The sequence below is a fragment of the Pelobates fuscus genome, chromosome 4 (assembly GCF_036172605.1).
Source record: "Pelobates fuscus isolate aPelFus1 chromosome 4, aPelFus1.pri, whole genome shotgun sequence".
Classification (NCBI taxonomy): Eukaryota; Metazoa; Chordata; class Amphibia; order Anura; family Pelobatidae; genus Pelobates; species Pelobates fuscus.
In genome coordinates, this window is record NC_086320.1 from 386,690,235 (window position 1) to 386,702,955 (window position 12,721).

Below are 12,721 nucleotides of genomic sequence, written 5' to 3' on the forward strand. Positions count from 1 at the left end.
AATTGGCAGGGATTACATTTTACTAAGATCTGATTTTTTTTTTTTAACCCCTGAGGGTTAATTCTTTTTTTTTTTTTTAACCCTCAGGGGTTCAATTTATTTTATTAATTAATTTAAATATTTTAAAAATTATAAATTTAGCTAGCTGGGGAGGGTGGAAGTTAGTGGGGAATTGGGGGATTTAGTATTACGCTAACTAGGGGTTAACGTTAAAAAAGTTTAAAAATAAGCTTTAAAAAGTTAAAAAATTAAGTTAAAAAAAAAGTTTTAATAACATTTAAGTAAAAAATTAAAAAAATAAACCCTTTACCCAGTCCAAATAAAAATTAACCCCTTCCCTGCCAGTCGATCACTGCCTACAGTGATCAAAATACAGATCACAGTATTATACTGTTCTAATTTTTTTTTTTTAACCCCTGACGATTAACTTTTATTTATTTTTTAACCCTCAGGGGTTAAATTTATTTAATTAACTAATTTAAATATTGTATAATTAAATATTTTGCTAGCTGGGGTGGGTGGGAGTTATGGGAAAATGGTGAATTTACTGTTAGTGCTGCTTACTGCTAGTTAGGGGTTAACGTAAAAAAAAAAAAGCTTAGAAAAATGTTAAATCTGTAAAAAAAAGTTTTACGAAAGTTTAGGAAACTTTAAAAAAATGAATAATCAAAAAAGTAAAAAAAGTTTTAAAAAGTAAAAAAATACATTTAATAACGCTCATTACCACTACACCTGGTACAAGCTAGCGGAAAAATGATCCCACGCTAAGGTTCAAAATATGCCTTTTGAAACTCCCTGGGATGTCTTTTTTAAGAAATGGTATGGCTTTATGGGGTATTTGGATTATATAGCCTGGTAAAATACTCTAAAATGGGACATGGGCACAGCGTAAAAATTCAAAATTTGAAAAAAAATGGAATGGCTGTGTCCCAAATGTGCCCCTCCGATGTCCACATATACCTGGCAAAGGTACATACGGGGGTATTTTTGTACTCAGCAGACATAGCTGAGCAAAATATGAAGTATTATACAGTGGTAGTACACATATGGTTTGCAAAATATACTGTGCAAACTCACTTTGTGTGTCAAAAAGGCAGAAAAAACGCTTATTACCACTACACCTGGTACACGCTAGCGGAAAAATGATCCCACGCTAAGGTTCAAAATATGCCTTTTGAAATACCCTGGGGTGTCTACTTTAATAAATGGTAGGCCTTTGTGGGGTAGTTTGAATTTAAAACCTGCAAAGATGCTTGGAAATTGCACATAGGCCCGGCGTCAAAATTCAAAGTTCGGTCAAAACTGATATGGCTTGGTCTCCTATATGGCACTGTAGCTTCACAAAATAGTGCCATAGACATACAATGGGGGTGTCCTTTTACTCAGATGACTTAGCTGAGCATAATTTGGGGGGGTTGAACTTAGTGGCACCCTTGAAATATACAAAATGCCCAGCAAAAATGCAATCCGTATGTAAAAAATGCACACAATTATTTTTTACCACATACTTTGGCATGTAATGGTAAAAAAATGGGGGCATGTTAAGGCACAATATGCACCTTATGAGATACCCTGGAGTGTCTTCTTTTACAAATGGTAGGCCTGTTTTTGAACAGTCAAACTGTTATAATACCCCAAATGGAAGCATAGGCTCATTAAATCCGTCTCTCAAAATTCTACTGTGATTACTGAAAAGGACAGGTCTCCTGTATGGCACTGTAGCTTCACGAAATAGTGCCATAGACATACAATGGGGGTGTCCTTTTACTCAGAAGACTTAGCTGAGCATAATTTGGGGGGTTTGAACTTAGTGGCACACATGAAATATACAAAATGCCCAGCAAAAATGCAATCCGTATGTAAAATATGCACAAAATTATTTTTTACCACATACTTTGGCATGTAATGGTAAAAAAATGGGGGCATGTTAAGGCACAATATGCACCTTATGAGATACCCTGGAGTGTCTACTTTTACAAATGGTAGGCCCATGTGGGGTTTTTTTGAACAGTCAAACTACTATAATACCCCAAATGGAAGCATAGGCTCATTAAATCCGTCTCTCAAAATTCTACTGTGAATACTGAAAAGGACAGGTCTCCTATATGGCACTGTAGCTTCACGAAATAGTGCCAAAGACATACAATGGGGGTACCGTTGTACTCAGCAGAAGTAACTGAACACATAATAAAATTTTGTACAGGAATAGCACACACCAACTTTACAAAATACACATGAGAAGTTCTTTGTTATAAGTTTGTGTGCGAAAACCCCCCAAAAAACACAATATTTAGCAGAGGTTGGCGGTAAAATGGCTACGTAGAAAGTGTCAAAACAACCTTAGGTAAATAGCCTGTGGTGTCTACTTTATATAAATATATACTTTTGTGTGGCAATTTTGTTTTATTTTATGGCTATTAGGCTTACAAGACAAACATACCAAATTCTAAAATCGCTCCACATAAAAAGTTTATTTTACTCCTTGTGCTTTGTGACCTGTAACTACCAAAAAAAACTGAAAATCCCAGACACATTATATATTCTGTAAATCAGAACAACTAAATGAATTTATTTTAATTACTTTCCTTAACCTGCACTAATTATGTACACATTATTATTGCAAAAACTGTAAAAAAAAAAAAACACACAAAAATTCATTTTTTTGCATATTTCTGTATTTTTTTATAATAAATAAGCATTTCTATATATATGTGTTACATCAAATTAAAGCCCTTTCTGTCCTTTAAAAAACGGTATATAATATGTGTCGGTGCAATAAATTAGTAAAATGCAAATTGCAGTTGAACGCAAATAGCAAAAAATGCCGTCATTAAGTGAAAGACAAGCTTCTGAAGCTCTGTCCTTAAGGGGTTAAATCAAACACAAAAGCAAAGGGGCGGTAAGTGTGAAAAAGTGCGATACAAATAGTGCAGGCTAGCCACTCAACTAAGGGATCACTTCCAAATCCCAACAGACACAAGTGAACAAGTAGTATAGTTACAAGCATATACCAGTGAGGGCGCCACAGTCATAAATGTGCATGTATAGTTACCATACGAATTGTAGGATTAAATTTGTAATAGAAACAAAAAAATAATATATACATAGTGCAGTATTTAATAACAGAAAAAACAAGGAATAAAAACAATAGATACACTCATAAAAACTCTCAAAAAAGTCACTAGACGAAACAGCTTGAGGTATACCCAAAGACTTAAAGTGTACAGCCCATACCTGCTGGATCTATCTGACCATCATTATCATATTTACACTTCATCTGAAGATTGTTTGAACGAACGAGTGATTACCATCCTGAGGTACCAAGGCTGATATTCACCATATGGGGACTTAACCCTGCAGTGACTGACACGCTCTCTAGCACAATTATTAGTAATTCTCTTTTTTATGAGTGTATCTATTGTTTTTATTCCTTGTTTTTTCTTTTATTAAATACTGCACTATGTATATGTTCTATTTTGTTTCTATTACAAGTTTAATCCTACAATTTGTATGGTAACTATACATGCACGTTTGTGACTGGCACCCTCACTGGTATATGTTTGTAACTATACTACTTGTTCACTTAAATCTAACACAAACTTGTATTCCTGACCCTATTGTGTTAAAACCACCATTTAGCTTCCTGGCCCTCTCTTGCCTCCCTAAATATAGTAAAATCTTACTTGTATTCAAGTCTGCAGCTGCTGGCTCTGACCCTGACTTGCCTATGTCTGTTGACATCATCAGAAGTGGTGGCAAGATCCAATCACAATGTTTCCCCATAGTATTGGCTGAGACTGTCAAGAAGGCAGATCGGAGGCAGAGCCAACACAATTAAAACACAGCCCTGGACAATCTGCATCTCCTCTTAGAGATTAATGGAATCAATGTCTCTCTATGAGGAAAGTTCGGTGTCTCCATGCAGAGGCTGGAGACACTGAATGTCAGTCACACTGTGCAGCACTGCCCCAAGAAGCACCTCTAGCAGCCATTTGAGGAGTGGCCAGTGGAGTTATCCCTAGGCCGTAATGTAAACACTGCATTTTCTCTGAAACTAACAGTGTTTACATCACAAAAACCTGAAGGTAATGATTCTACTCACCAGAACAAATACATTAAGCTGTAGTTGTTCTGGTGACTATAGTGTCCCTTAAATTGGTTTCGAATTCCTAACAATTCACCCAGTATGAATATCCAACATACATAATATAGGAGAATTAATCCCTCGTGTTGGTAGCCATGGGGCCGTGGGTTTTGGGGGAGGCAGCTGTCAGAACTGGAGTTATTTCTGGGTACCAGATTCCGGTTTTGGGGTGAGTGTAGATATAAATATACGGTGACTGGATTGTGACCTGCTCCCCGGGGATATTCCTGGAATAGGATCCACCAACATTACTCTATCTCTGGCTTCAAATTTCACAAAATGGCAAAAGCAGCTTTCTAGACGTAAGAAGGTTCTTACAGAGCTTTAGAGAGACACGTGCGATATCAGAATAAATCTTTATTACATGAGCTCAATACACGCTGAATATCACATTATCTAGAAAAAGGCACGATTGCCAACAGCTGAGCAGGATTGTTAAATCGAACTTGTCTCCAATTGGGACCTAGAAAATCACTTTGGTTTGCAAACAATAAATATCTCACATGCCAGTCCACGAACCTAGGAAAATATAAAGGAGCCCGCATTACACAATATCAGAAATAATTCCATTTATTTCATTAGAATTAAAAGAGAATTGCATAGGCTTAGTTAGAAGTATCGCTATTCTGCCAAACCAGAGGGAGAATAAAACAGTATCAGAGTGAGGATGAGGAGTGCAAACACAGGACTAAAACCGGTCAGTTGGCAAATAAAGATTAATAATGACCACACGGGCTATTACTGCACAGCCTATTACTGCTTGGGTATCTGCATACATAGCAATAATGACTGCACGGCCTATTACTGCTTGGGTATCTGTATACATAGCAATAATGACTGCACGGCCTATTACTGCTTGGGTATCTGCATACATAGCAATAATGACTGCACGGCCTATTACTGCTTGGGTATCTGTATACATAGCAATAATGACTGCACGGCCTATTACTGCTTGGATATCTGCATACATAGCAATAATGACTGCACGGCCTATTACTGCTTGGGTATCTGCATACATAGCAATAATGACTGCACGGCCTATTACTGCTTGGGTATCTGTATACATAGCAATAATGACTGCACGGCCTATTACTGCTTGGGTATCTGTATACATAGCAATAATGACTGCACGGCCTATTACTGCTTGGATATCTGCATACATAGCAATAATGACTGCACGGCCTATTACTGCTTGGGTATCTGCATACATAGCAATAATGACTGCACGGCCTATTACTGCTTGGGTATCTGCATACATAGCAATAATGGTCATCGGACAGAAAAAAACAGCCACCTGAGAATCCAAAATGTCTGTACCAAAAAACAAGATGAACAAATAGAAATAATATTAATAATAATAATAATAATAACAACATGCATTTAGTTCACACATTATTGGGAGTCCGGAGGGCATTATGGGAATGGCAGAAGGGGGGGGGGGAGGGGTTTACACAATGTGCCAGGACATTGCTTGGGGACTCAAAATACGGCAGTCTAGGACATGTCCCAGCTCACACGGGAGGCTCCGCAAAGTGCGCACAGAGGGGAATTAGATCACTGGAAGTCCGAGTTATAAATATCACTAAACGCAGAATAAATCGGATTTCAGCATCCAGACCCGGGCACAGGGTGCTTTACATATAGAGCATTAATAGAAGATGGCTCAGCAAAAGGGTGGCACTGATCTGACGGGTAACTTTCTCGGATTCCATAAGGAATTCTTATCACATAGACAGTATCAGATTCATTTTAATATCTTCCTAGTCATTCCAAGTCGGCAAGAATCCCTGACATTAAACAGAAGTTCCAACATTAAATTAAGCTGAAGATGAAACTCGTCAATAAGTCCCTTTCCTGGCACCCTTCGTATCCACATGGTTTTTCCCAGAAAGAGTCCCATGATGGTTTGAGATTTTGATTCTGCAAGATGCCTATTTAACAATTGTTCCAGGCCAAAGGCTTTACCCATGTTTGAACATTTTGTAGGCTGTGTAGATCCCTGATTGGCAAGATCTTTTTATCACACTTTCCACGTGAAAACTGTGCTTTTCTTGTGTGAATCTGTATGTGAGCATCAAGGCTCTTCTTCTGTCTGTACCTCTTACCACATTCCTTACAAACATAGCGCCTCGTCCTGGTGTGTATTAACTGGTGGAGACGGAGGAGGGGTCTGCGACTGAAGCTTCTCCCACACTGAGTACAAGTAAAGGACTCAACTTTGTTTGTCTGAAAGGTAGTGCTAAGGTCAGCGTTGACCTGCTGAAGGTTGAGAAGAACATTTTTCTTTCGGGGAAGTTCCGTGTGAATCTGAATGTGAGCATCCAGACTCCTCTTCCGTATGAAACGTTCCCCACATTCGGTACAGATATAGGGCCTTTCACCGGTGTGAATTAACTGGTGTCGAAGAAGGCTGTTTGTCGAATTAAACCTTCTCCCACACTCAGTGCACTCAAAATACTTAATCTCGGTGTGATTCAGCTGGTGGGATTGAAGATCGACTTTCTTTCGGAAGCATTTCCCACAATCTGTGCAGGTAAAGGATTTCTCTTTTGTGTGAAGTAGCTCATGAGATAAAAGATTCTCGTGGAGTGCAAACTGTTGGCCACACTCAGTGCACACAAATGGTTTCTCCCTGGTGTGGACAGAACAGTGTCTTGTAAGTTCAAGTTTGGTGGCAAATTCCTCCTCACACTTCGAGCAGGAGAATGGTTTCTGTGTGGAGTGCTGTGAGCAGTGTAAAATGTAATTTCCAAACTGGGTAAAGTGTTTCCCACACATAGTACAGAGATATGGTGTCCCCTTAGAGTGAAACCGTAGGTGGATGAAAAGTGCTTTCTCATTGTTGAAGGACTTCCCACACTCTGTACAGGAATAAGTCTTCTTCCCAGTGTGACACGACATGTGTTCAGTGTATCGAGTTTTCCTACTAAACTGTTTCCCACATTCTGAGCAGATGAAAGGCTTCTTCCTTGCGTGGACTTTTTGATGTTTCTGGAGAAAACTCCTGTGTAAGAAGCTTTTATTGCACCGAGTGCAGTAAAAAGGCTTTTTACCGGTGTGAAGCCATTGATGAGCCAAAAGAATCGCCCTGTGTGAGAAACATTTTGCACATTTAGTACAGGTAAAGATTCTCCCTGCGTGGATTCGCTGGTGCGTTCGAAGGGTCACCATGCGGTGGAATCGTCTCTCGCACTTTGTACATACAAATGGTTTAACAGTTCTGTGGAGGGTTTTCCTTGTCGTACTCTTTACACATTTCCTGGGCTGAGTGGATTTTGTATACGTTACATGGTTTGTTTCCCCAGTATGAGATCTCATATGATACTTTAAATTGTATCTGAAAACAAACTTTCTTCCGCATTCAGCACATTCAAGCAGTCTGGGTATCCGTTGTGTTCTTGAACTGGCGTTTAATGTCCCCTTTGGGGTGGGGCTTTTACGGAGATCAGGGAGAGCTGAAGTTCGTTTGTCCAAATCAGATTTCCAGTGAGATCCAAGCTGGGCTTCCTGGTATAATCTCCGTCCACATTCCCCCTCACAACTTGGATTAAAAACACCTTTTATGGTTTTATTTCTTGTCTTTATAGCCGATCCATAAGGAACTAGACTATATCCCGTGCAGACAAAGCTCTCAGATCCCGTGTCTAAAAAAACAAAAGTAAAAAAAATTAGACATTAATTCCACGAAGCTGGACAGACAATTTGTTTCCAAACAATGTAAGTAAAATGCAGAAACCTACTAGAGACATACCCACAAGATCCCAATATATAGAAAAACAACACAATTTAACTCAGATTTCATGTGTTCTCGGAGAACTGGGCCTGAACTAGTCACCTTGCAAAGATGACGGCTTTGGATTCCCACGGTGCTTTTTTCATCCACAATTTAACAAGAACCGCTCCTAAAATAAAGGTTTCTCTCTGAATATCACAGATTAGAAGCGCATATGGCTAATTGTTGATACTGTAATGCTGCCAAGGGATTAGGGGTTAAACTCCACATTTAATATTTATATTTTTTCCTGGTAGACAGAAATGTGAATTACTTTCAATGAAAGATTAAGTAGGATTGGGCGTGTGTGGTTCGTTCTAGACTCGCTGCCCCTGTTGCTGGTTTAAGTGTAAGTCTCTCGTTGATATACTAGTCAATCCCAATTACGATACGCACAGCACAGACCACTGGTGATATGGACTGCGCCAATATTCAAAATATTAAACATAGCATTATAAACATTCGAGGAATGGATAAATGACACTGCTTATAGGGATGAGGTTACAGGAGACATTAATTTAGCGTTAAACCAGAAATGATTTAACAAGGAACACCAGACACTATAACCACTTCAATGAGATAAAGTCCCTTTACATAACGCTAATAAATAAAGCCTGCAAACATCCTCTGATAAATGATCAAGCACTCACTGATCTGAAGCCGGATAATTTGGGATTTTTTGATCTTCTCGCTGGGTGACGTCTTGTGATTGTGATCCCTTGGACTGATCTTTAACCTCTGCAGTATAACCACTGGACGACCTGCAAAACAAAGTATTTAATCGCTCGAGGAGTGCCTCGTTTTATCAAACCCACAGCATCATGGTAAATACTCCACCATATCCCCACATCCTATTACTTATTAAACTCTCTGAATTTCAGGGATACCTAAAAAAATAAAAAAAGACATGTGTGTGCACAATTGCAATATTTTATTTATCTTCCTTTAACCCCTTAAGGACAGTGGGCATGCTATGACATCTTTAAAGAGCTAGTCCTAAACGCCAGGGTTTGCCGCCATTCACCTGCTGCAGATCTTGGTGGGGGGACCTGCCTGGCAACTCAGGCAGTCTCCCTGCGGCCACCTGCAGCATGTGATATCAGTGCGATCACTATTCCAACGTGTCAGCCAATGATTTGTAACATGATCTGACACATTCTCTCTGCCCCTTACCTTGATATGATGGAGAGGCAAAGAGATCACTGACTTACTATGTAAAAAAATGTTTTTAAAAGGAATTGTGGGTTTTTTTCAATCTGTTTTTTATTGTGGTAAATGCAAGAGTACAGTGAATTAATTCAATGAGGCAGAAATATACATTGGATAAAGATAACTCATTTTTGTGAGTTACAGAATAGAAGTAAAGATAAAGTTAAACCAGTTAGGTTAACCGGTCTACACTGAACAGAAACTGTATTTCAGGTATTATCCTCCTTCCACACTGCCCTCTGGAAGGCACGCTCTGTTTGCAGTGTTACTAAATCCACAGGTGTGCATGATACTTTCATCTCTCGTTCCCTACAATTACTAGCATTAACTGAAACATGGCTCTCTCCCTCTGACACTGCTACCCCTGCCTCTTTATCCTTTGGTGGTCTTCAATTTTCCCACTACCCAAGAAACTCTGAATATAAAGGTGGTGGCGTAGGGTTTCTGCTCTCACCTCACTGCTCCTTCCAACCTCTACCCACACCCCCTTCCCTCTCTCTCTCATCATTTGAGATTCATTCAATCCGCCATTACAGACTGTAGCGGGGCAATACGGCTATTGGGAAGACCAATTAGGAGAGAGTTACAATAGTCCATGCGAGAGATTACTAGCGCATGGACAAGCTCTTTAGTAGCATCTTGTGTAATGCTTCTCGATGCTTCAAAGGTAACACCAAGACAACAAGCTCATAAGGACGGGCTGATATCTCTCTCTGGTCCTGTACGTCCAGTTGTCTGGTTACAATTACATGTCTGTTAGTCCACCCATTTTACAGCACTACGGAATCTGAGGGCGCTATATAAAGAATAAAACAATGATAATTAGAAAAAAGTCGGTCCAGGAGGTAAGCGTTAGCACAAACATATCTACACTAGCATATACGTGAGTGTTACGACACTCACCGCCAGGTAGATAAAATCGCCGTTTAGTGAATAATCCCGTTTCTCCAGAAATGCAGTTTTAATCCAGCCGATCGTCAAACTCCCGAACGGAGCATACGAACGCGGCAACTCCCGATCAGCTAGAAATAACGAAAGTACTGTCCCAATAATAAATCCCTCCACAAACGAGACCAAGCTCCGTCTTGAGGGTCAAACAGGAATGAGTTTAATGGGGGCTACCTGCCCGGTATTTATGCGGCTCTCCACAAGGTGGACACTCCCCTAGGGGACCTTGTGGAAGACTGTAAAACATATTGGACAGTAGCCAATCGCAGTGGCTTCAATATAAGCCCTTCCCATCTTACCCATAAATCCTTCTTCTCTATCCCGGAGATAATTTGGAAGAAACCTAATTATCTCCCAGGATAGAGACAATCGCCATTATAAAATACAATAGGAAAAATATAATAAAATACATAACTTAAGAAATACCGAATGCATATGGTTAGTGTAACGTATCCCCAGATAGCCTGGATCTGAGTGCATATTTCTACCGAATAGCGCTCAGATCCGATGTACCTAGTTCAATCGCCATGGAGTCAGTCTTTCACAAGTCCTTCGGTATACGAATGACTCCATGGGACGGCTATCTGGGTAAAGTCCATACGAATGTTAGAAACTCCTGAACTGACCGGTGTTCGTACGCCTCGACAAAATAGAAGGCGAGCGGCGACTTCCAGCGGTGTTCGGCAGATAAAGTGTCCGTTTTTAGTTCCATAGGATTTGCACCGAACACCGCTGATTCTCCTTGTGTCCAAAAATGGCCGCCGCCTCGTGGTCGTCATACGAACGACGACCACCCGTACGGATGGAATGGAGAGGTGTCTGCGGTTAACCGCAACGTTCTAATTGGGGCCAATAGGTTAACCAGCAGCACACTCCTCTCCTGGGTGGCCGTCCGTTCAGTAGTTTCAATCGGTATTTGGAGAAACACGAACAGGGGCATACGGACAGGAAATCCTGGGAATTAAGGCAAACAGGCTTACCTCTGCCAAGGACCGCTTCCTAGCTCGAATAGGGGATAAACCTCAGCACTCTTGCCCTCAGTCGCCGTGGCTTGACTGGGGCCCTGGAATCGCTACTCCCTGGTCCTTACAAGGACTTTCCCCGTTAAATCCTCTGCAAGCTCAAACAGCAGACACCAAAGTAAATCTTCTTTCCCTCCAATAACAGGACGGCACACAGTTTTGGAGTGTAAGGTGGAATAGATTTTAATGGTGCCACACTTTTTATGCAAGTCCCCAAGCAAGGGGTAGGCCCACATGGACCTTGTTGGGGACAGGGACACAAACTTCCAAACCAATAACAACACATTTACAATGTAAGGGTCTCCCACACAAGGCAAACAATCCTTCCCCTCTGCCTGGGAGATAATTGGATCAGATACTGCATTAACCCAATTATCTCCAGGCAGAAAAAAACACACATTTCCAAAAAGTCCCCAAAATACCCGAAAACACGTCATATCACCTGATAGCCCTGATCTGGGTGACCAACATATCCAAAAATCACCCAGATCAGTTCAGGGGTTCCGAAATTCTATGGAAGTCATTTATTTGACCGACCGCAGGCATGGTCCTATGCCTAAAACAGTTCCAGACAATCAGGGCTTGTGGACTGTCTGGTTCGGTAGTTTAAAAATGAACAAACTACCGGACAGAGTCAGTAGTCTTATCCTGGAGCTTGTTCCCCTCATCCAGACGAATGATTTCACGGCGATGATGGAAGTCACAGCTAAAATGTCACATAGAACTTGAAAAAGACATTTCTTAATTTCTCACACCTTAATAGAGTTCATATTAATTATATTTGATATACAAATACTTGATGTGAAAGGAAAGCCCTGTTTCTCATGAACAAAATGTAATCTAATAAGTGGTGGGGTGCACTTAATATGAAAGAGTGAATTATGCTTCTACAGACTTCTAGCGCAAATTCTAGGTTTTGTTTTGATCAGAACATTTGACTCGGCCCTTAAGGAGATAAGTTCCAAGTTTACAGTTTGTCTATAATATCTAAAGCTCTAATTTAGATTTCAAAGTCTCACTGACGATTGTCTCGTTTGTTAAGACGAGATCTGACGACACATTCATTCAGTTACTCACTGAGCAAGCGTGGATCCTGGATCTTCTGCTCTGACGCACCTTGTACAATACCTCGATCTAAGATGGGGTCAGACTCCGTGTCCAGTGCCTTCTTCACAATATGGAACAAAAATAGGGGAGAGACTGAGCATTGAGAACAAATACCAATGGTATACAGCAAGCGCCATACACACACATACACACACACACACACACAGAGCAGGCCCCATACAGACAGAGAGCAGACTGCATACAGACAGAGAGCAGGCTCCATACACCGAGCGCCATACAGACAGAGAGCAGGCTCCATACACCGAGCGCCATACAGACAGAGAGCAGGCTCCATACACCGAACGCCATACAGCCAGAGAGCAGGCTCCATACAGCCAGAGAGCAGGCTCCATACAGCCAGAGAGCAGGCTCCATACACTAAGCGCCATACAGACAGAGAGCAGGCTCCATACACCGAGCACCATACAGACAGAGAGCAGGCTCCATACACCGAGCGCCATACAGACAGAGAGCAGGCTCCATAAACCGAGCGCCATACAGCCAGAGAGCAGGCTCCAT

General features: G+C 40.8%; 1 protein-coding gene across 1 annotated transcript in view; it reads right to left on the reverse strand.

Annotated features, from left to right (window-relative positions):
* Positions 1 to 4,486: 4,486 nt before the first annotated feature.
* LOC134609260 (oocyte zinc finger protein XlCOF6-like) overlaps positions 4,487 to 12,721 on the reverse strand; it is a 37,506-nt gene continuing 29,271 nt past the window's right edge. The window contains exons 3-5 of the mRNA XM_063452901.1: positions 12,173 to 12,263; positions 8,567 to 8,677; positions 4,487 to 7,788 (exon numbers count right to left, since the gene is read on the reverse strand). Coding sequence (XP_063308971.1) covers positions 6,080 to 7,788; positions 8,567 to 8,677; positions 12,173 to 12,263 — 1,911 coding nt within the window. The 3' untranslated portion in view covers positions 4,487 to 6,079. The remainder of the gene's footprint in view (positions 7,789 to 8,566; positions 8,678 to 12,172; positions 12,264 to 12,721) is intronic.